Genomic DNA, 22,849 nt, shown 5'->3' with positions numbered 1-22,849 from the left:
TCAGCTTTCAAAACTACAGGGCAGGCAGCCAAAACTCCCAGCCCCATGCTTGGTGAGTGTAAGGACTTGATCCTCCTGCATGGGAAGGATGTGAGCTTAGTCCCTCTGCTGAGCCCCCTGCAGAGGAAGGGTTACTCCACTTCACAGCCCAGTTGTGCCAGCCCTCAGTCTCATTTTGGGGTTGCTAGAAGGGATTGCTTGCAGAATTGTCCTTGAAGTGTGATGCTGTAATTCTCCTGGAGAAATCCTGCTTTAGTGCTGTCACTGTTGCAGCTGGCAAACAGAGCTGGTGTAGGGAGATAAAAGGATCTGCTTCTGCTCCAGACCTTCCCTGCTCTATCCACTTTCTCCAAGAAAATGGGGACAGAGAGGCTTTTGTGAAATGTGTTTGAGAGTTTTCTTCAAAATAGCTGTGTCCTGAAGCACCCTGTGTGCAGTGTTCACCTGCCTTCTATCTGGAAATTGATTTTTTAAAGGCAATACAGGGTAGGCAGGATTATGTTCAGGAACGAAACACAGCAGTTGTGGATTTGTGCACTTCAGTTGTAACAGAGAAGCAATAATTTACTTTATTGATATAAACTGGTAAGTTAGCAAAGTTGGTTGGTCAGTGTGACAGTGGTTTAACAAGACTTGATGGCAAGGTACACTTGGTTATTTACTGCATAGAGGGCGGGGTCAGATGAAGTGGTTGGGGGGCCTTCCTTTGAGTCATGAAGTTCAGAAAGGACCCTGTTGCTTTCTAAGCTCCTTCTTGGAGAGGGGTTTAGGTGCAGCTGGATCCACTCCTAGTCCCAGGCTTGGTCAAGGGTTTATGTCTAAAGCCAATCCTGTAGATCTCTTGGCTAAGAATTCCAAGTCTAGCATGCTGCTGATCACTAACCGGGAATCTGTTTTGGCAAGGAATCCCCCAGGAGGAACCTTGAGATATGTCCCTGCCCTCCCTACCCAAGGGCAGATCCTGGTGTGCAGTTCACTGCCCTGCAAGGCAGCTCAACAGGCCCTGGAATGTCCACTGTTTATGGACTAAGGTGGTTGATTTATAGTCACATTTGCACAGCAGCAAGACATCTGGGTCAGTGTTCCAGACAGCCCTTGACTGTTGTGTAGCTTTGCAGCCCCCAAAATCTGGGGGAAGCTGGATGGAGCCATCACAGCCCCCACTGGTGGCTGTGGCTTAAGTGGGGAAGGGGGAGATGTCACACACCACAATTGCAAGAGTTTGTGAATTATTGTGCTGGAGACTTTTTGTCTGTCCAGAGAGTGTGGGGTGAGTGATAGGTGGGCACTTCTTCAGGAGAGGCAACATTCAGCTGCTGCTGGAGCTGGACGTGGCTGGATCCCAGGGGTGGCTTATTACGTGTGCAAGTGGAGATAAGGCTTTGAGAAGTCTTCTACGCTTCCTTTTTGGCATATGGGTGTAACTGCTCCTTCTGGGACAGACCACGTGCCTGTGTGAGTTATCCAATTTTCAACTTCACTGCTTAGCTGGTGTTTCACACCCTAAGTAGATTTTTGCTCTCTCTTTCTGGGTGACCCATCTTTCCCTGGAACTTACTGCAAGTGCATGCACAGCATGGTGAGAAGTCTGTGGGGTATCAAGCATGAACTACTTGAAACACTTGGTTTATTTCTGGAGCTTGATTCCATATTGTGTTTTATACATTACAGCTAGTTTTATCTGTACGTTTGGACCTTAAAGCAAAACACCGCTGGATATGTGTTCCTCAAATATTTGTTTACAAAATAGTTTTCAAGCTAAACATTTCTGAGCAAACCCTTGTGTATCCTGGGTCTCTGCAGGCTCAGATTAACATATGTGAACTGTCAGTTCTGTGTCCCTTTCCAGCAGAGCAGGGAACTTGGGAGGGTTTTTTTTGCCTCCGCTGGAGCCAGGCTTTCACCTACTGCCTTTTGGGAGTTTGGGGCTGTTGGGATCCAAATCACACCTGTGGAAATGCATATGTAATGTAAAAGTTTGTGTGTGCTTTATACTTAAAGTACAGTGAGTATAGGTGGAACCTTGCTGAGAAATAACAGGAATTATATTGACTAATAAATCTTAACTCCGTGACATGTGCCATTACCAGGAGCAGAGTTAGTTGCAAGTAAACTGTTTTTAACTCACTGCTTCCTCCTGTCCTCAATTTGCAATATTTTTCCTTTCTTCCACATCTGAGTTAAACCTCAGAAACCAAAGGTGCATATTTTCCCTGTAAAAAAGTGTGTCCAGGAGGCATTTTTTGTATAGACAGTCAGTCACAGTTAGTTCCTTGCTTACACTTGTGTCCTGAAGAAAATGATCCTTTGCATAATAACTCTGTACTCATATGCTGTGAAGTGGTACCTTTTGTGAGCATTTGTAGCCATAAGAGACCTCTAAGGAAAGCCACTGTGTAAGGGCAGGAAATCCTTACTTGTCCCTAGCATGGATTGTGGGTGGATGGAGAGGGAATTAGCTGTGTAGCTTAAAAAAGGCGGAGTTTTTTTGGCACTACCAGCTGGTGGGAGTGAAGGGCTCTGACTCCAAACTGCAAGGTGGTGATGTGCTTTATTCTCTCTCTTTATTTGTTAGTTTTTCCTCCTCCCTCGTATATCTCTGTTTGAACAGGCTAATTTTGGGTCAGTTGTTTCACAGAATCACAGAGAAAAGCCCTCTGAGACCCTTGAGTCCTCCCTGTGCCCGATGCCCACCTTGTCCCCCAGCCCAGAGCACTGAGTGCCATACCCAGTCCTTCCTTGGACACCTCCAGGGATGGGGACCCACCACCTCCCTGGGCAGCCCCTTCCAATGTTTAACAACCCTTTCCATTAAGAAATTCCTCCTGCTGTCCAACCTGACCGTCCCCTGGCACAGCTTGAGGCCGTTCCCTCTCCTCCTGTCCCTTGTTCCCTGGGAGCAGAGCCCGACCCCCCCCCGGCTCCCCCCTCATGTCAGGGAGTTGCAGAGCCAGAAGGTCCCCCCTGAGCCTCCTTTTCTCCAGCTCCCTCAGCTGCTCCTCACAGGACTTTTAGTATGAACTAGAGGGCTGTAGAGGCAGTGCTGGGAAATCACTGCATCTGGATCAAGATCCCATGGTAGGATTAGAGAGGTGTGATCCAGTGGAGCAGCTCCTTTCCCTCCAGGTCTCTGGGAGGGATGGAGACAGAGCACACTACTGCTTTGGCAACCCCAGGAGCCTGGGGCTGTGGTCACTGACACCAGAGGTCCTGCCTGCTCCAAACTTTTCAGTGTAATGAAAGATGTGAGAATATGATCTAACAAAGGAGGTGAGGCAAGGATAACTGGCTTTAATATTTAATCAGGTGTCTATATATAAAGAAATTAGCTTGATGTAGCAGCTCTGCAAAACGTGACTTCTGGGGAAGAAATTCACCCTACAAGGTATGTTTCCAGGCACATATCAAGTGTACAGTTACTTTCCCAAAGAACTTGTGTTTGGAGCCTGGAGAGGCTTTGGCTCCATGGATGGCTTTGCTTCCCCCAAAAACAGCTTGAATGGGTTCTGCCTCAGCATTGTCTCCTCGGATGTGTTGACACAGCTATTCCCAGGACTGTAGCAAACAATTAGGGAACTGGCAGAGGGCTGGGGTGTGTGTTTTCTTTGCATGGTCATTTTTTGTTCCCAATTCTTGGGCCTCTTTGTTAGTTTGTCAATCTTGATTGCTGGACGAGCCTATTTTAATTAAAATTCTTGTATGTCTGAAACCAGGAATGCTATTGAACAGCACTTCAATTAATTTGAATTGTGCAACTGTTTTGTTTTTTGGGTTCCCCCCTGCTTTCCCCCCTTATCCTCAGTCACTGAGAGACAGGACAGACACTTCTGGACTTTGGTGCCCGTTAGAAAGTCCCCAAACTGCAACTGCTAAACTGCAAACACTTCTCAGCTCCATCATTCCTGTGACTCTTACTTAAAATATTACCGCCGGTCTTTCCTCTTCCTTCTTTTTCAAGAGCACAGAGCAGGTCGCTGCTTTCTGTCGCAGTCTGCATGAAATGAACCCTTCTGACTCCAGTGCTCACCCTCAGGAATTTGCAGGACCCCAGCTGGCCACCATGAGACAACTCACAGACGCAGACAAGCTGCGGAAGGTCATCTGTGAGCTCCTGGAGACAGAACGCACCTATGTCAAGGTAAGGGGGCTCCATGTCTTGCTTCAGTCTGTTATTTCTTGTAAAATTGTGTTGGTTCTTCTCTAATACTTCAAATTCTGCTTCGTGCATGTATCTCTTAGTGAACTTGCATTCAGTTCTGCAGTCTGACCCTAAAATAGTAACTTAAAACTCTGAAATGAGCAGGCTTTCCAAATTCTAAGGCTGCTGTTGTGAAGCTACTTAGCTGGCATACAGAGGGACACTGCTCAATGATTTTGGAAGTAAAACTGTGTAAATGTTTCCTTTTGCTGTCCTTCAACTGTGTGAAATCCAACTGTTTTGTCCTGTGTGTGAAAAGGAAAAATTCTCAGGAATTTTGCACTGGGTAAGCAGTGATCTTTGCCACTTCAATAAATGTCCACAGAGGCACTTTAAGGGACCAACGTGGGCATCTTTTTCTGATTTTTTAGGACTTAAATTGTCTAATGGAGAGATACCTGAAGCCTCTACAAAAGGAAACGTTCCTCACACCGGATGAGGTATGTTGACTGTTTGTCTTTTTGCCTGAGAGCTTTCACCTGCCCCTCTTCTCTGCCCACCCCCAGCTGGACTTGCTTGCCTGAAATTTTTAAGTCCATTTTTTTTTCAAATAGTGAATTTAGGAGGGTATAAAAGTAGTGCTCAATAATGTACAGTGTGTAGGTTGTTTTTTCCTGACATCACCCTGATTATACAACTGAGAATTACTGAAGCTCTAGAAAATACGATTTAGCTACCAAGTGATATTTTCAGCATTTTGTCTTTTTTTTTCCTCTCATTAGCTGGATGTTCTCTTTGGGAATCTGACTGAAATGGTAGCATTCCAAGTAGAGTTCTTGAAAACTTTGGAAGATGGAGTAAGGCTGGTTCCAGACCTGGAAAAGCTTGAAAAAGTTGAGCAATTTAAGGTAATCTCATGGTTTACACTTTGAGGAGTCCTTTGACACTCTTCATCATATTTTTCTGACTATTGTCACTGTTCATGTAAAAACATGCATCTGGTCCCAGTCAGGATTAATTTTCAGCTAATACTGGTGCTGTTCAAAAATTATCCTGCTACACTTGAATTTTATGCTACATTTAGCCATATAGAGCACTAGAAACCTGTAACACCATGTGCTTCTGGGTGCTATTCTTGCCCTTCTGCCAGATTTCCTGCCTTGAGCTGTCAGGAAAAGCTAGAAATGGAAAGTTACATAAAATCTTTGCTCTGACAAGTCTAATGTACGGAAGCCCAGTGGGGCTGCAGATCAGAACAGCACATTGAATTCTCTATTTGGACTTTTGATCTATAGTGGAACTACATGGCAAATACTTTCAGCTCTCAGCAGATGTGCATCATCACAGGTAGAAATGTAAACTGCAGATATGTAAACTTCATATAAAACCCAGGAAAATTTGGGAACAAATTTTGTTTTCTTTCTAATGCAGTTGTACTGGTACTGGAGATATGGCAAGTAGCTGAGTGTTCTCTCTGGGGAATTTTGCTCTGGCTTTGAGCACTCACCTTGGTAAAGGACAGGATGTCTTGATGAATAATAGTGATTCCACTGGGGTTCTCTTCAGCTAACATACAGCCCTGGAAGAACTACTGAAAGAATTTGTCTTTTTGTCCATGTGTGTCTTTGCCATTGGGAGTTTGTTTAAAATGAGCCTCAATCATGAACACTGCTCTCATGGAACTAGAACACAGCTCTTGTAGGAAATGTGCACTTCGTGGAGAGCACAGAGAAGCCTCTGTGATCCCTGTGTGCTCTGAGCTTTGAGAGAGGAGTGCCAGAGAAGCCTCCTTATGGAGAGAACTCTGCCCTCTGAGTGCTGCTGCTCCCACCTCTTTCCATAAAAAGTGCACCAACCTCACTTTCAGTTCTGCCCTGTGGGCACTGTCTGGAAAGCAGTGTGTGAAATATGGGGCTATGGGGCTCCGTGGTTTCAGTTCTGCAGTTTGGTTCCCTCTCCTGCCCACGTGTTGTCTCAGCCCCCCCCACCACGTGTTGTCTGGTTCCTAAGTGGGTAACAGAGCAAACACCGAGGAAAAGATAAGACATCTTAGGGGAGGACTGTCTTTACCCCTAACACAAACTCAGTCCAAGAAAGTGAAGGCCTGGGTGTGTTTGTACAGAGGGATGAGTGTTGCTTGCACAGCTCCTTAGTGTCTTGATCCATTGATGTCAGATCCATCCAGCCTTCTTGGTGGCCTCTGGCCATTACTGAGCTCAGTAAGGCTTTTAAACGCAGCTCTGGAGCTGTGAGCCCAGTCCCTCTGGAGTTAGTGGTGTCTTCAGACTGGGACTTGGCTAATGATGTTAATTATTATTATAATTGTTAATTAATGTGTTAATCCACGCACCAAGGCTGAGCCTGTTTCTTGGTGAATGAATCACAGAATCACAGAATGGTTTAGGGTGAAAAGGACCTTCAAGATCATCCAGTTCCACCCACTGAAATGGGCAGGGACACCTTCCACTATCCCAGGTTGCTCCAACCTGGCCTTGGACACTTCCAGGGATGGGGCAGCCACAGTCTCTCTGGGAAACCTGTGCCAGGGCCTCCCCACCCTCACAGGGAAGAATTTCTTCCCAATATCTCACCTAACCCTGCTCTCTGTCAGTGGGAAACCATTCCCCCTTATCCTGTCACCCCAGGCCCTTGAAAATAGTCTCTCTCCATCTTTCTTGTAACTCCCTTCAGGTCCTGGAAGGCCACAATTAGGTCACCCTGGAGCCTTCTCTTCTCCAGGCTGAGCAATCCCATTCTCTCAGCCCTTCCTCGCAACAGAGCTGCTCCATCCCTCTGACCAACTTGGCCTCTTCTGGACTTGATCCAACAGGTCAATGTCCTGATGTGAAAACACTCTAAAAATGCATTGTCCTGTCATCCCAAAGCTCAGTGAAAGCTTCAGATGAGGGAAAAGAGCTAAACACTTTCATGTGCTTTAATTAGTAATGCCTTTTTTTTAATTTTAAATCCTAGAAAGTGTTGTTTTCCTTGGGTGGATCCTTCCTGTACTACGCTGACCGGTTCAAGCTGTACAGTGCCTTCTGTGCCAGCCACACGAAAGTCCCCAAAGTCCTGGTGAAAGGTGAGAGCCACGTGCTGGACAAAGACAGGGAGAGCCATCGCAGCCACACCTCGGTTTGGGCTGGCACAGCTTGGCCTTGTGGATGGAGAGAGGTGACCACTGCACCCCAAACCATGTTGTGGGGCAGCAGTGGGGGCACACACATGCCTGGGTGCTTTTCCAGGAGGGAAGTAAGTCCATCTGGCCCGAGAGGCTCACGGAGAGCTCTGTGCCGTGGGTGTTCTGGGACCACCCTCGATGGGATGATACCCGAGGAGCTGATCTCAAGAGGTGGTTAACCTTGCGTGGAGTTTTTCTCTCCATGCTAATTTATTCTCCCCTGACACTTTTCAGTCATGTGGGAAAGGTTTCCTAAAAGGCCAGTGTGGCTTTTGCTAACGGATCACTGTGTACTTTGAAACCAGGAGTGGTGGTGCTTGTAATGACCCCTGGATCCTCCCGGGATTGTTTGTGCCATGAATCCTTGCCAGTAGCAATCCCACTGAATCCTCAGCTGATGTGGTTGAATGTTGGCAGCCACTAGGAGAGGAGCAGCCTGGGAGAATGTTTTGTGGAAGCTGCCTAAATATTTTAACTTCACCATGCTCCCTCTCCCCTCTCCTCTTCCTCTTGCCTTCCTTCCAGCTTGCCTGAGAAGTTTCCATGTCTCAATTCCTAGCAGAGCTTGGCTTGCTGAGATGGAGATAAATGAACTGTGCTCTGGATTATAAATGCTTATGGACCAACTTGCCTCAGAGTGATGTTTTGCCCCTGTGAAAGTGTTACTCTCTTAAGAGTTACCAGTGCTTCATGCAATTCCTTTTTGGCCAAGACACTGAATAAACAAATGGTTCCAGTTGTAGGAGCGATGCCATCAGGGAGGAGCTCGTATTTTTCAAAGAACATCTGGATGTCTGACAGTCAAAGTTTTGGGGTTTTTGTTTCTTGGTTGGTTTGGCTTTTTTTGTTGTATTTTTTTTGCACACTTTTTCCTTTTTCATTTCTACTTGTAAACTTTTATTCCCCATGCTGCAAAGAGTATTTGGCAGCTCTGTGGGATATAGAAATGAATGACTTGTTGCTAGTCACATCCATGCTTTCTTTTGGAATAATTTTGTTGGGCCTTAATTTTAAACCTGTAGACTAGGTAGATCTGGTTATTTTGCTTTTATTTTTCTTTGCTGACTGTATTTATAAATGAGAAATGGTTGTGCTTGAATTGTGGCATAAGCAGAACATAAAATTTCATGCCAGAGATAAATCTCTTAAAAAGCTGGGAGTGTATTTCAGGTGTAATTTGGTGTCCTCAGCTGAGGTGCAGGTGGCTTTTGGGTTTGGAACTGAAGTTGCTTTATTGCAATCAGGTGACTGTCTGCAAAAAAACCACCCAGCCTTGGCAGGGGACATGACTCTAATAAAAGCAATTGTGTGGAATTGTTCCTACACTGAATAACTTGTGTGTCTAAAAATACCACCTCCTCCTTGCTTCCTCCCTTATGTTCTAGTAGGGGGAGCAACAGAGAAAATGACATTTTTACAAATTCAGTAGCAGTCAGGTAGCAAGATGATGGCAATCAGGTGTCCAGGCTGCCTGTGCTCCCAAAATCTGGTGTCCTAGCATAAGTGTACTGCTCTTCTGCCTCCTTACTGGCTCCTGATGGTTGTTCAGAGCTGCATTTTAAGGTTTAATGAGGTAACAAGAACCAGGCTTGTCAATATTGTAGGTACACCTGTCAGACTGGGCTTAGGAGCAGCGACTTTTCATAAATACCCAATTTGAGCCTTTGCTTAAAGGAAACAGATGATTAAAACAATTTGAGCTGCTCTAAAATAGTTGCAAGGTCAAAAGTGCTTGTTACTGTGTGCTGCTTCCTCTGAGGGGCAACTTCGACCTCTGCTCCCTGTGATCAGAGACGGGGTCCAGGGAACGGCTGGAGCTGTGTCACAGAGGGTTAGGCTGGATATCAGGACAAGATTCTTCCCCCAGAGGGTGGCTGGGCACTGAACAGGCTCCCCAAGGCTGACAAAGATCAAGGAGAGTTTATACAATGCTCTCAGGGACAGGGTGGGATTGTTGGGGTGCCCTGAGCAGGGCCAGAAGTTGGACTGGATGATCTTTTTGGATCCCTTCCAACTCAGGATATTCTGTTCTGCCATGGACAGTGAAATTAAAACCTGCCTGTATTGGTGTGGAGGTGGGTACCTGTTGTGAAATCCTAAATACCATGTCCAAGGCAAGTGTCAATGACTCAAAACCTGGAGGGCATAAATCTAATTCCGTGGACTCGATAAATCTACAGTTCCTTGCAAAATAGCTCTGGATAAATGAATTTAAAGCTGGAAAAGTGACTTTATGCTTTTTTTTGATTTATCCAATGGCTTCATTTTAATCTTCCAGCCAAGACAGACACTGCTTTCAAGGCATTCCTGGATGCCCAGAACCCCCGACGGCAGCACTCCTCCACGCTGGAGTCTTACCTCATCAAACCCATCCAGCGGATCCTGAAATACCCTCTCCTGCTGAAGGAGCTCTTTGCTCTCACTGACGTGGACAGTGAAGAACATTATCACCTTGATGGTAAGGGGTTAACCCCATGTGCTTCGCCCTGCTTAATTTCTGACCTGGAATCCTTCTTCTCAGAGGCTTAAAATTCCTTTTCTTCTCATCCTGTCTCTCTTCTAGTGGCCATCAAAACGATGAACAAGGTTGCCAGCCACATTAATGAAATGCAGAAGATCCATGAGGAATATGGGGCAGTGTTTGACCAGCTCATAGCAGAACAAACAGGGGAGAAAAAAGAGGTAACAGACGACCAGATTTGGAGAGGAAGAGGCTGTTATTGTGGTGCCTGGAGCATGCATGTTAAACTGTATCCAATATTTACCTTTCCTGTTGTTCCACTGAAGTGGATCCTGGTGCAAACAGATAAATCCCTATTCAATTCTAGAACTGCTTTATTATGTATGGTTCAGTGAGTGGGACCAATGTAAAGAAGTAGTGGATGATTGACCTTCAGTGTTGTGCTTGGGTCAAAATCTCATCCCAACCTGCCCTTCACTATTTTGATATCCTTGTCTTGACTCTCCTCCTTTCACATCAGTCGTCTGGCCCCACTAGTTTGAGTGGACTTGCTGAGGCAAGGCTGTCCTTGGCATTTTAATGGCTTGGAAGAGATGAAATTGCGAGGTGTGGTGTGTGAGAAACTGCTGATTCTCTTTTACGAAGCATTTTAGGGGGCTTGGTGCATGAGAGAGAGCCTGGGGCTGTGGGCTGGAGGTCTCATGTGGTGCACACGAAGATCTGGTGTGGCTCAGTCTTGGCTGACTGTCTGAGACCCCTGGAAGGGGTCTTAAAGTCCCAGACCCCTGGACTGGGGGTAGCACTCAGTTTATCACTCTGGGGGACCATAAAGAAAGAGAAAGACCTCTAAACTTTGCCCCAAACTGAGTATATACATTAGAGGCTGTGCTTACATTTTCAAACCATCTTCTTGGGAGGAAGATGGACAAAGGAGAAATGAAAAGGCAAAGAAAACATCTGTTTTTTTGCCCTAACTTCCCACCAAATTGCAAGAGCTGTTCTGTGAGTTTAACTTATCCTAATTTATGCTGACCAATTAAGGATCTACACGGATCTGTTGCTAAGTGTCACAATCTGTTTGCACATGCTTGTGGCCATCTGATGAAATATTCCAAAGGTTTACTTGTGGGGTATTTTTTGTTTGTTCAGGACTAAACTTCAAGCAAGTTTCTTGAACTGGAAATTCCCATAAGATTCCTTGAACTCATTAAACACTGTGTCTCTGTGCTTGTGTTCTTCATGCTGGCAGGTCGCTGACCTTTCCATGGGGGATTTGCTCCTGCATAATACAGTGATATGGCTGAATCCTCCTGCTTCACTGGGGAAGTGGAAGAAGGAACCTGAGCTGGCAGCATTTGGTTTGTATCCTACCACTTTCATTTCAGATGTCACGTGTGCCTTAGCAGATATTTACTGAAGGTAGCTGAGCATTACCTTCTGCAAGGTTGGCTGGAAATTATAACTGTGTTGGTCTCTTGGCTGCAATGGTCAGTTCTGTTCTGTGGTGATCTAAAACTGGGGAGGAATTTGGAGATTGCTGTATAGTGCAAGAGTTTTTTAAACTCATGTCCAAGGCTATAGTGAGCTCTGTATTAATATTAATATATTTGTCTCTGGAAAGATATGGTTTGATAGTCCAGTCGATGTCAAGTAACTCTGCTTCACAACCCAGCCTCTCTCTTTAAAAATTACATCAAGTACTGCAGAATATGCTAAGTTCTATTTGTTCCTAAATTTCTTCTCACACAACTGTTTTTTTACCTTGTTTCCAGAAAGTGATGCTGGTTAGGAAGCCAATGATGATGATGATGATGATTATAGTTGTTATTATTTTTTTAACATACCAAAAAGATAACAAAGATACCAAAAAGACTCTTTCAGCTTTGCTCTGGAAGAGCATATAGAAATTTACTGCTTTCCTGTAAGTTGGGAAAGCACCTGGTTATACCGTTCATGAAAGCTGCTAGGAATGTGCAGCAACTCCTTATTACTCCCAAAATCTTTAAATTGGTTTCATAAAATGTCCAAAATTAAGTGTCCCTGCAGTTCAGTCTGAAAACAAAGGGGGTGTGCTTGAGGACTGAAGAAAGAGATCACTAGGAAAACTGGAATCTTGAAAGGCAAATTCCAGCTCCATGTGGATTTGGTGTGGCAAAAAGAAACTGGGATTACATCTCTGCTAGCCAGTGGTGCTCACTTTTTAATTCACATCCTGTCCCTGTGCAGCCTCTCCTGCTGACTGACCGCGTGTAGCTGGATGCTGCTTATTAGTCTGAGGTGAAATTAGCCAGGGGGAATTAATTTTTCCAAATATTTGTACAGAACTGTTGCTGTTTGAGTAGTTGTTCCTATAACTGGTAACATAAATTCTTTAAGTTTCAAGTGAGTTTGAAGTAGCCTGGGTTTGTGTGGTAAAAGCTGTTGAGTTTGGGGTTTTCTGGGGAAGAAAATACAAGAGGGCTGGTGGTTTCTCCAAGCCCTCCTTCCCTGGCTCAGGTGAGGGCTGAGGAGCTGAAAGGCCTGTGTGCTTGGGGCATTCAGGAGACCATTCCCAGCCTTATGGACTCTCTTGAGGAGAGACTGTGAGAGCTGGACCTGGTTAGTCTGGAGAAGAGAAGGCTGAGAGGGGATCTCATCAATCCACACAAATATCTCCAAGGGCTGTCAGAGGATGGTGCCAGACTCTGCTCAGTGGTGCCAGTGACAGGATGAGGAGCAGCGACCATGAACTAAACCACAACAAGTTCCACCTCACCATGAGGAAGAACTTCTTTCCATGGAGGGTGGCAGAGCACAGGAACAGCTGCCAGGGGAGGGTGTGGAGTCTCCTTTCTGGAGACATTCTAAACCCACCTGGATGTGTCCCTGTGTCACCTGCTCCAGGTGACCCTGCCTTGGCAGGAGGGTTGGACTGGGTGATCTCCCCGGGTCCGTTCCAAACCAGGCATTCTGTGATTTTGTGATTCTGTGACAACATGGCTTTTGTCTCTAACTTTCTCCTCTAGTGTTCAAAACTGCCGTGGTCCTCGTATACAAGGATGGCTCCAAACAGAAGAAGAAACTTGTAAGTTGAATGGACTGCTTAGGTGATGCTGTGGGCATTTGTGGGGCTGTGACTGGGATCTGCTTTCCATACAGCTGTGGAACTGGAGTGTTCTTTTCCATGTGTGATCCTTGGTGTGTGCTGAGCAATGTGCTGTTCATCCTGAATGCAGCAAACATTCCTTTACTTTATCCTCAACTCTCTGCTGGACTAGTTATTCATGTCCCTGCCACATCCATTCCATGCTGGGGAGTGGATTATCATGAATCAAGATACTGTGAACATCTCTCTTGTGTTTGATTCTTTGGTCAGTGTATGTGAAGCAAATATTTAATGTCTGTCATCTTGCTCAGTGAAACACAGTGCCCTGGGTGTTTTGTGCCACCAAACAAGTGCTGGCTCTTCTCAGCTGAATTAGGTGTGCTTGCAGTATGGCTCAGGGATCCCACTGGAGTTTGGGACTCTGTGGCATAGACCAAGGTGTGATTTGAAATGCTCACGTGGGTAAAGCCAACTGGCCACAGGATGACTTCAGAGGGGCCAAAGCAAAACTAAAATGTGTTCCTGAGTGTATGTGCACCTGGAGGAGAGAATGCAGCACTGGTCTCACTGACTTTGGAAGGCTGATGGGGTGCTTCAGTCTAGATTTTAGCATGATCATCCCAGAGAGGAACCTCAGTGGGTGTTGCAGTGAGCAAATCAGAATGGCAGCAGGTCTGTAGCTGGAAGCTCTCAGTGCAGAGCACAGGAGATTCTTGTGTCTGACTGTCCCAGGGTGTCTGGTTTCCTAATGGTGTTTTGAAATTCTTCCAGGGTGGATCACATAGAGCTTCAATTTATGAAGACTGGGATCCGTTCCGATTTCGCCACATGATACCTTTGGAAGCCCTGCAGGTTCGGGCCTTGGCCAGTGCAGGTAATGTTCCCACTGCATTCTGGAAAAACAAGGCAAAGTAGTTGCTGACTCTGGTTCACTCTATTCCTCTTCTGGAGATTAGAAGGCAGTTTGCAGCTGTGAGACAACAGAACTGGTGGGTTTTTGTTCTCATGGTTGCCAGCTTCATGGGGAGCTTAGAGTATGAAAAATTTCACAGATTTATACAGTTTTCTCACTTTCTAATGTGTAAGTGGAAAGAACATTGGAGGTAGTTGTAAAATCATAGAATCGTGGAATGGTTTGGGTTGGAAGGGATTTTAAAGCCCATTCAGTCCCACCCCCTGCCATGGGCAGGGACACCTTCCACTATCCCAGGTTGCTCCAAGCCCCGTCCAACCTGGCCTTGGACACTTCCAGGGGTGGGGCAGCCACAGCTTCTCTGGGCAACCTGTGCCAGGGTGTCACCACCCAAAATGTGACAGTACTTCATGGAACACCTGAATAGCTGGATTGTTTTTTGCTCATTTGTTTTGGGGGTTTTGTTGGTTTTTGTTTAATTGTTTGGTTTGCTTTTTTTTATTTGGTGGGTTTTGTTTGTTTGTTTGGGTTGGGGTTTTAAAATATTTTTATGGGAACTGAGTGGGTGCATATAAAATACTGCCATATAAAATACTTGCCCACTGCTGCCTTTCAGCCGTGAGTTAATATTATTTGCAGCGTATTGTCTGTTGTCCTGGGTGGTCTTAAACCATTTCTTCAGGATTATGGAATAAATACTTCCAAGTTAAACATGAGAAGCTGTTACATGAAGTTCTGCTTGCTTTTCCCTTTAGATGCAGAGACCAATTCTGTGTGTGAGATTGTCCACGTTAAATCTGAGTCTGAGGGCAGGCCAGAAAGGACATTTCACCTTTGCTGTAGGTAAGTGTGTGTTTCCCTGTTTTCTGTGGCACCTCTGGATCCCAACTTGCCTATGTCTTTCCTTTAAGGCAGTCTGGGAACAACCAGTACGGGGAAGTGGGGAGAGGGTATAAAAACCTTCCTTCTGGCTGGCGGAATTCTGTAAAATCTCTGAAAATAAAGGCATGTGTTTGATCAGCCGTGTACCTTTATGGGAATATCCTTATTACAATTTTCCATTCACATCCAGTTAAACTCCAGCATTGGATCCTGCTGGTGTGTTGTGTTGAGCTGGTATGTTTCATGCCACCAGGTTCCAAAATCTGCCAGTCTGGGGCATTGCCCTTTCCTTAAGGAAACATCCATTGTTGTTGTTGTGGTTGCCCTGACGTGGCTTAAGAATTCAAGTAAGAACTTGGAACACACGTTCATCAGGATCCAGCAGAGCTGATGCCAAGCCAGTCCCTACTGTGAGGTAGTAGGGATTTGCAGGACTTGTGCTTGGTGTGTGTTCCCAGGAGCCAGACAGATTTAATGAGCCCCCACAGGTCAACTCGGTGTGTATCAGGCACAGGGAAGTGCTTGCTTGGCACTGGAGGAAAAGGAAACCTCGGGAAGGGTGAAAGGCTAAATGTTTTTTTAATGAACTGTGTATTGGTTTCCTTGGCTGCCCGTTGCAATGACCAAAGATTTAGCTTTGCTTTGAAAACACCGTGTTAAATGGAGTCTTCTCTGGGGGAAGCGCCTGCCAGTTGATTTGCACTGTCTTAAATCACAGAACTGCTCATTATTTATCTCATTTACTGGCAAGCTTTTAGCAGTTCCCAGGGGATAACGCTGCCTTTTTTGCATTCTCACCTGTTTTTCAGCTCACCAGAACACAGGAAGGACTTTCTGAAGGCAGTGCACTCCATCCTGCGGGACAAACACAGGAGACAGCTTCTTAAAACCGAAAGCTTGCCCTCCTCCCAACAATATGTTCCTTTTGGTGGAAAAAGATTGTGTGCTCTAAAAGGTGCAAGGCCAGCCATGAACAGGGCAGGTACTGTAGGGCTACAGACTTTCAAGATCCCAGTAACCCCAGCACCGTTGTAGGACATGTGGTGGTGTCTGTTACTTGTACATTAGGATTAGCATTCTCTCCTGTGTATGTAAAAACTGCTGATTTTCCATGCTTCACCTCCTTGAGAGCCTTAAATTGCCTCTATTTCCCTTGCTTTGCACTCGAGGCTCAGCTTCAGAGCAGCCCTTCTGGCATGGAAGGGAGAAATGGGGTTCCTGTCGGTACCGATTGGCTGTGCACTTTAATCTGCAACTGGGTTTCAGCTGGACAAAGCAGAAGCCCTGCTGCCTGTTCCTTAAAAGCATGTACAGAATTTTGAGGTGACCCTAGCACTTTTAAACTAAAATGCACAAAAAAAGAAAAAAATCACTCCCCTGAGCGAGTGGCTTGGTTTGAAGGGACAACTTTGGATGTCCTCCCTTTTAACCTTTTCAGCTCTACTGCTGAAGGGCTCGTGCTCCCACTTCTCACATTTGGAGAAACATGCTCTTGGTGCTATTATTTTTGTAATGGCCTGTCCTAAACCGTGGATTTTCCTTTTCAGTTTACTTCAGGCAAAAGCAATGAGAAAATCCCAGGGGGAAGCAGGTTTTCATTTTCATGACACTAGATGATGGAGGGAAGAAAACATTTGCTTCCAAGTGAACAGCACACGGCACCGCTGCGTGTTTTGTTCCGGTCTGTTGTTTACTTTTTGTTCTGCTCATTAGATCCAGCAATATAGACAACCAGGCTTTCTGTTCCTCTTCTGTACTGGGCAGGCCAGACCAACACCATCCTCAGCATGGCTTCTCACTCGGGGTGCTGCTGGGAATCTGCCTCACAGGCACTTCAGATCCTAAGCAGGGAGAGTCAGAGGAGGGCCAAAACCCACAGCGCTGCTTCCCTGGGCCTGTGGGGCCACCCTGCTGTAGATGCCAAACCTCCTTTCACTTTCATCATTTGCATGATGAGTTCTGCAGAGATTAAAACCTGCCCTCAAAGTCCAGACCTCTCCCTACAGATAAAATTTGCAACTGCTGAGCTTTGTCGTACTTAATGCACCTTGTGAGGCTCAGGGATGTTAAAAGGTAACCCCACCCCCAAGGCAGAGTTGGATAAATACATCCTGCCAAGTGCTAAGGTGCTGTTTGGTGGAGGGGGAGAAACTCCAGCCTGAGAGTTCACTGCTGGCCATGGAGCTATGTGTGTGTGCACATAAAGAGCTGCAGGATTCATCCCCTGCTTTGCCTCACGAGCCTCTTGTGAAGATGTTCCAACACAGGAGATGTGAATTTGCTAACTGGGCCAGTTGCAAAAGCTAGTAGAGTAGATGCTGAGTAAGGAACTTCTGATAGATTTTCTGGTTTTGGGGTTTGGTTTCTCCCCCAGTAGGGAGGGAGTGGGGGGAGGCAGTAGCAGAGCCTGGACAAGGAACGTAGTTCCCCGTAAATAACACAGCAGTTGCAGCATCTTCAACACTGAGGCAGCCACTTGGAAACCCGTGGTGTTGCTCCCACCCCAGACAAAGCAATTTCCCTTTACCGAGGTGTGAGCCTGCTGGTTTCTGTGGTGTGCTGGCAGCAGGCACTGCGTGTGAGAAGCTGAGCTGAACAGATGCACTTGGTGCTGGCTGCCTGCCCACCGCTCAGGAGGAACAGTCCTTGTGGGCCATTATCCCAAACCGTGGATCTGAGTAGCAGAAACTCCGTGTTTTCAGCCGGAGAGAGACCTGTGCTGAGGAGCCGAGCGGAGCGTGACTCGCCCGCAGGGAGTGACCAGGTCATCCATGGGAGTCTGCCTGCTCTGTGCCCAGCGGTGCTAAATAAAGGGCCCCTGGAAGAGTAACTTTCCCTAAGGAGTTGTACCGTGTGTAAAAAACCTGTGGGGTTTTATCTTTGTGTGTGCGCAGTGTCAGCCCCAAGCAAGTCTCTTGGGAGGAGGAGGCGGCGGCTGGCCCGAAACAGGTTTACCATTGACTCAGACGCCGTCTACACGAGCAGCCCCGAAAAAGAACCCCAGCAGCCCACGCACGGGGGGGACACTGACCGCTGGGTCGAGGAACAGTTTGACCTCGCTCAGTACGAGGAGCAGGAGGACATCAAGGAGACGGACATCCTCAGCGACGACGACGAGTACTGCGAGGCCGTGCGGGGCGGCGCGGCCGAGCGGGACCTGCGGGAGCGGCTGCAGGCGGCCTCCATCGCGGGCCAGCCCTGCCGGGGGGACGCCCACGCCGCCAGGATGACCCAGCTCAAGAAGCAGGCGGCCCTGTCCGGCATCAACGGCGACGTGGAGGGCGGACACGGCGAGGAGGTCATCTGGGTCAGGCGCGAAGACTTTGTCCCCGGCAGGAAACTCAACACGGAGCTCTAAGCCCCCCTTGCCCCACCTGGATGCGTAGGTCTCCCCGTCCACCCCTCCCTCCCTCCCTTCCCCGCTCCCACGGAGAGCTGATCCCGATAGATTGCACACTTGCACACACCATTTCGGCAGCTGAACCGGTCCGAAGCCATGCGGCCACACTTTAGGCGACTGTAAAACGCTCAAAACCGGGAACGGGTTAAGCTTAAGGTCCTGTCTTACGTTACCAAGGGCTTTCACACTATTTTATTTATTCTGAAGTAATCAGGGGCTGAAATTAAAATACGGGGAGAAAACATAATCACTGGAAAACAAATTACTCTGGATGTCTTAACCTACGTGCAGCGAACTAGCTTAAAACAAGAGCACAAGGACAGAGGGGTTTATAGCCGTAAAAGCCGTCGGTCGTAGGTTCATCTCCTTCATGAGCAAACTGCCTTTTTAACCTGTACAGTTGCAGTATTCTTATTACTTTTTCCCTCTTTAAATGTAAGAGAAATATACATGTATTTTAGGAATGCGTGAGGAAAGGTTTGGGATTTATGTTGTGTTAAGTCTTCTCGGTCTATGGCTGGTCTAATTTAATGTCAATGTTGGAAGCTCTAGTTTTACATACTGTTATAAAGATGCCAAACTCTCTTGAAAGAGATCCAAATTTAACACTTGAAGAAATATTTTTTTGTATTTTACCTGAGATGCAGGGGCACAAAGGGATAAAAGTCTTACGGCGTTAGCGTAGCTCCACGTCTAGGATACAGGACTAGCTTTTTGCAGAGGGTTAGGAACGGTGGTTTTATATTAAAATATGAACTGGAAACTCTTATTTAGGTATAACTTTCTTGAGGAAAAGGATTATTGTATATGTTTGAGACTGGAGTTTAGTTAGATAATAAAAAGAATAATAAATAAAATGACATGACTGAATTGTGGTGGACCAAGCTGATCCGTGGTGGGACCTCTCTGGAGCCACAGATCCGTCTGGTCCACTCTCTCCGGCAGAGTTTGGGCGTAGGGGACAGGGAATTCATGGCCAAAAAACTGACCTCATCCACTCTCCTACTGTGGGTGAAACTAGTGTATTTTAATTCCTTTATAAAAGCTTTTCCACTGCAATAGAGTACGATCAAGCTCTACACAAGCAAACCTTTAACATTTGAAATCTTTTATTTAAACATCTAAAACAGGGTAAAATGTGACTTAAATCTCGTGGTTTTTAAGTAGACTTCCAAATGCAAAACACAAAATAGCACTTTTTTTTTTTTAAGATTTATATAGCTTTTCCCACTGCAATTTCACCTATAGGAAAAAAAAAAAAAGGAAGATTATATGAAATTCTCTTTTGTTTTGTTTTGTTTTGATGGTATCTATTGATGTTTGACACATTAGTAGGTACTTTGAAAACCTGAAATTTTATAATAGCTTTAGGATTATATTTTATAAAATCCACTCTGACTATATTTTAAAACATAACAAAAACTATCCCCCCAAAATACCCATCACTTGTCTGTGTGTCCCACTTAGCATTCTCCCCTTGCCCCCTTCCCTTCCCTGGTTTCTGGTGCACTATACTTGACCTTATGAAAGCTTTCTCTATCAACTTTTTTGCTATCTCCTCATTTCTTTTCCTAAAAGCTTTAGAAGAGTTTCTATACCCTTTGTATGATCACAGCATTGTTTTATATCATCCACCTGTCAGTTGTGTCCCAGCGTGCTGGAGGAGCGGCGGTTTTTGCCCTGGGCTGTTCCCAGTGGATACAGTCAGAGCTCACATACTGGAAGGCTGGTACTGGGAAGGTACCGTGGCTCTTGTACATAATGTCATGACATGTCTATGTCAAAGGTTCTTATATATTTCTTTTATAAGCTGAAAGAAGGTCTATTTTTATGTTTTTAGTTCTATGAATGGAACGTTGTAAATGCCTGTCAGAAATAAAATACTGGAAAAAAAAAATTACAGGTATTTGCAGCTCATTTATCACATACCAGGCCTTACACAGAAGGTGGGACAGGGAGGAGTTCCTACATCCTCACCTGCCAGGTACTGTAGCTCAGGAAGGAGCCCTCAGGTAAGGCTGAACTCATGTTTTTCCAAGGGCAGTGTTGCCATTTTCCTTATGACATCCATAACTAGTCATGCCTGGTTCTTCTTCTGGGCTGGTCACGAGGAGCCTTCAGTGTGCATTTTAAAATGCAAGATAAAAAGCAGCAAATTCCAGAAGGAATTCCAGTTACACCAGAAGAGCTCTCTCCATGGCCAGTTCTTTGACCAACCCCTCTTCTCTCGGGGTGCTGAATTTTAGCCCAGACACAAGGAGTGTGCTGTGGGTTGGTGTTTTGTGCAGCCTGAGCAGGAGCTTCCTGGGCCCCCAGCTGAGACCCTGACTCCCACCTTAGGGGAACTCCTTATGGGAACTAGGACTGCTGGTGTACAGGCAGGTGGGTTCTGTGCTTGGCTTCTGGCAGGCTGTCCCTAAAAGGTGGGCTGGTGGGCGTTTGGGAACTGGTTTTTTAGAAGACAAGGCATTGCCAGAGCTGTGAGAAGAGCCTTGCACAGCGCCTGGGTCTTGCTTGCAGTAGAACAGCAGTGGGAGAGCACTGACACCCTGTACCATGGAGGTCTGGGAGGTGCTTTAACTCTCATTTTACCAGCCAGTTGCTTTTGTTGTCTCCTCCAGCAGACTTGCTCTCCTTGCACCAGCTGCAGGAGAGCACAGCGAGGACTTTGTTTCTGAGGTATTGTCTCTGCAAAGAACAGGTCAAAGATGTGACCCTGCCACAGCTCATGTTCCTGCTCCCAGCCACTTGGGCAACTTGCTTTCCTTTTAATTTTATCCTCAGCAGTTGCTGAGGTGTTTCTGCTGAAGACTGGACTTGTCTTTTTGAATCCTTTCCCTCGCCAGACCTGCCCTGCATGTTAATTGAAGACTGTCAGCGTGTCAGCACTGCCGAATGAATCTGACCCAGCCTTTTGGAAGCTTGCTCTGACTCTGCCTTATTCTGGGAGAGAAGCAGGGTGAAAGGAAGCCTTCAAAAATTGCTTTTTTTCGGCCACATCCTGTTAATAACATGTAGCAGCTCTGTGTTGTACATGGGTGTGAGCCTGAGGGTTTTGCAAGGATGAAATAAGGATGAAATCCTAGAGCAGCCATAGGGCCTGGGTAAGTTGTTCCCATTTTAAGCTTGGCAAATAAAGAAGGTGTACACTCAGGGTCCTGTAGCAGGCCTGGGGTGCTGGTGGAGGGCTCACATGTTCAGCCATGAGTCTGGTCAATGTTTCCTCCTTGTTAATGTAAAGGAATAATTAATTGGGGTAAGGGATCGTTTCTTGTAAAGGGGGCAGAAAAGTCACAGCAGGTGGGATTTCTGTGTCCAGGACGTGCAGCTGTGGTGTCCAGCTTGCTTTCTCCTTTCAATTCTGTGTTTCCAATCAATTTAATAAGAGGGGGAGGGAATAATTGTTGCCATTAAAATGGGGTACGGTGTATGGAGCAGTTCCTACAGCAGTGGCACTTCCTGCAGCCTTTTAATGTTTGCTACTTAGGGTAGGATTATTTTCAGCTTGTAATACTGCCAGACTAATCCAAAACCTTCAGGAAGCCAGTGAAGTGGTGAAATGAAGACAGGGAGTGAGGGCATCAATCAGAAAAGAGCACACAGCTACAAGAGAAGGCACACAAGAGGTGACAAAGTGACACGTGTATTCCAGCTTCAGATCTGAAATCCTTCCCACTGCTTTGGCTTTCAAGCTCTGCTACCACCAGCAGGAAACAGAGGAAGACAGAGGGAAACTTCCTCCTGCATGTGCTCCTGCAATTCCATGCACAGTTTGGAGAGAGAAATACCAATATCTTGTTCGGGGGGAAAATTGTTTGAAACAAGTGACATAAGGAAATTGGGAATAATTAGAAATAGCATTTTGAAGGGAAAAAAAAGGGAGCAAGAGGGCCTGAAATTAATTAATGTTTCAGGAACCAGATCAAAGCAGGAAACTGAGATTCATAAATCTGCAGAGGGGTGTGAATAGAATATTAAATATGTGCTAGGCTGCCCGTGGAAGGAGAGCAGGCTCCCAATCCACACCTGGGGTACTCAGTGTGGAAAGGAGGAAGCCAAACTCTTCTCCACACAGCTCCATGTTCCTAAATAAGTGCTGGATGAACCTTTGCACTCCCTGTGCCTGCAAGAATCGCGGGCACCAGGTGCTCTCCTGCTGCTCGGACCGCCCAGGCTGCCCCCTGTGAATTCGGAGCGCGGCCACAGGAACACTTTGCCCTCGGACACAACGCTGGGGATACTGAGGGTCAGCACAGACACACGGGCTGTCCAGGATCAGCTGCTGCCAGGGCCAGAGAGTAGCCTCTGGCACTGCATTTTAACCCCAATTCCAGCAGCTTTCCCTTCCGTTCCCAGAGAAAACTCCCGATGCCTTGTGCAGCCACGGGGGAGGTCCCGGGCGGGTCGTGGCTCCTCGGATTTCCTCCGTGGAAGCTCCGTGAGCCTTGAAGGTCTCCTTTGGCTGCCCTGTGTGCTTCCCCCAGACGAGCTGAAGGCTTTGCCCCGCTCATCCAGGGCAGCACAGGCAGTACAGCCCCCCTGCCCGGGTCTCCAGCTCGCCGTGGCTCTCCCTGCTCCTCCTGTTCCCGCAGCGTCGGGATGCGCCCCTGCCCTCCGGTCCCGCAGCATCGCTGCCCCCGACGGCCCGGGCTCCCCGGGCAGGGAGCTGAGGAGCTGTTTCAGCAGCTCCTGCCCCCCAGGTGCTTTCCCCGGGTCGATCTGGGCACGCTCTGCTGCCAAAACCCCGGGGCTGCATCTCCGTTCCAGCCGCGGCCAGCGGGGGTCCCTC

General features: G+C 46.7%; 1 protein-coding gene across 8 annotated transcripts in view; it reads left to right on the top strand.

Moving 5' to 3' along the window:
• The window catches only part of TIAM1 (TIAM Rac1 associated GEF 1), a 136,198-nt gene extending 116,238 nt beyond the window's left edge, over nucleotides 1-19,960 (top strand). For 7 of the 8 annotated variants that reach the window (XM_039388755.1, XM_039388756.1, XM_039388754.1 and 4 more), the window contains 12 exons: nucleotides 3,959-4,138; nucleotides 4,570-4,638; nucleotides 4,921-5,046; nucleotides 7,112-7,220; nucleotides 9,598-9,777; nucleotides 9,883-10,001; nucleotides 11,030-11,138; nucleotides 12,786-12,844; nucleotides 13,637-13,739; nucleotides 14,534-14,621; nucleotides 15,470-15,642; nucleotides 17,555-19,960. In XM_039388755.1, coding sequence (XP_039244689.1) covers nucleotides 3,959-4,138; nucleotides 4,570-4,638; nucleotides 4,921-5,046; nucleotides 7,112-7,220; nucleotides 9,598-9,777; nucleotides 9,883-10,001; nucleotides 11,030-11,138; nucleotides 12,786-12,844; nucleotides 13,637-13,739; nucleotides 14,534-14,621; nucleotides 15,470-15,642; nucleotides 17,555-18,018 — 1,779 coding nt within the window. In that variant the 3' untranslated portion in view covers nucleotides 18,019-19,960. Of the gene's footprint in view, nucleotides 1-3,958; nucleotides 4,139-4,569; nucleotides 4,639-4,920; nucleotides 5,047-7,111; nucleotides 7,221-9,597; nucleotides 9,778-9,882; nucleotides 10,002-11,029; nucleotides 11,139-12,785; nucleotides 12,845-13,636; nucleotides 13,740-14,533; nucleotides 14,622-15,469; nucleotides 15,643-16,207; nucleotides 16,392-17,554 lie in introns of those variants that run through there. The other variant, XM_039388759.1, reaches the window with a different exon arrangement.
• The last annotated feature ends 2,889 nt before the right edge of the window (nucleotides 19,961-22,849 follow it).

Source organism: Pipra filicauda, unplaced genomic scaffold (assembly GCF_003945595.2).
Source record: "Pipra filicauda isolate LSUMZ 115617 unplaced genomic scaffold, ASM394559v2 scaffold680_size158834_pilon, whole genome shotgun sequence".
In the NCBI taxonomy this organism is placed as follows: Eukaryota; Metazoa; Chordata; class Aves; order Passeriformes; family Pipridae; genus Pipra; species Pipra filicauda.
This window is presented reverse-complemented; position numbering and strand designations above follow the sequence as displayed.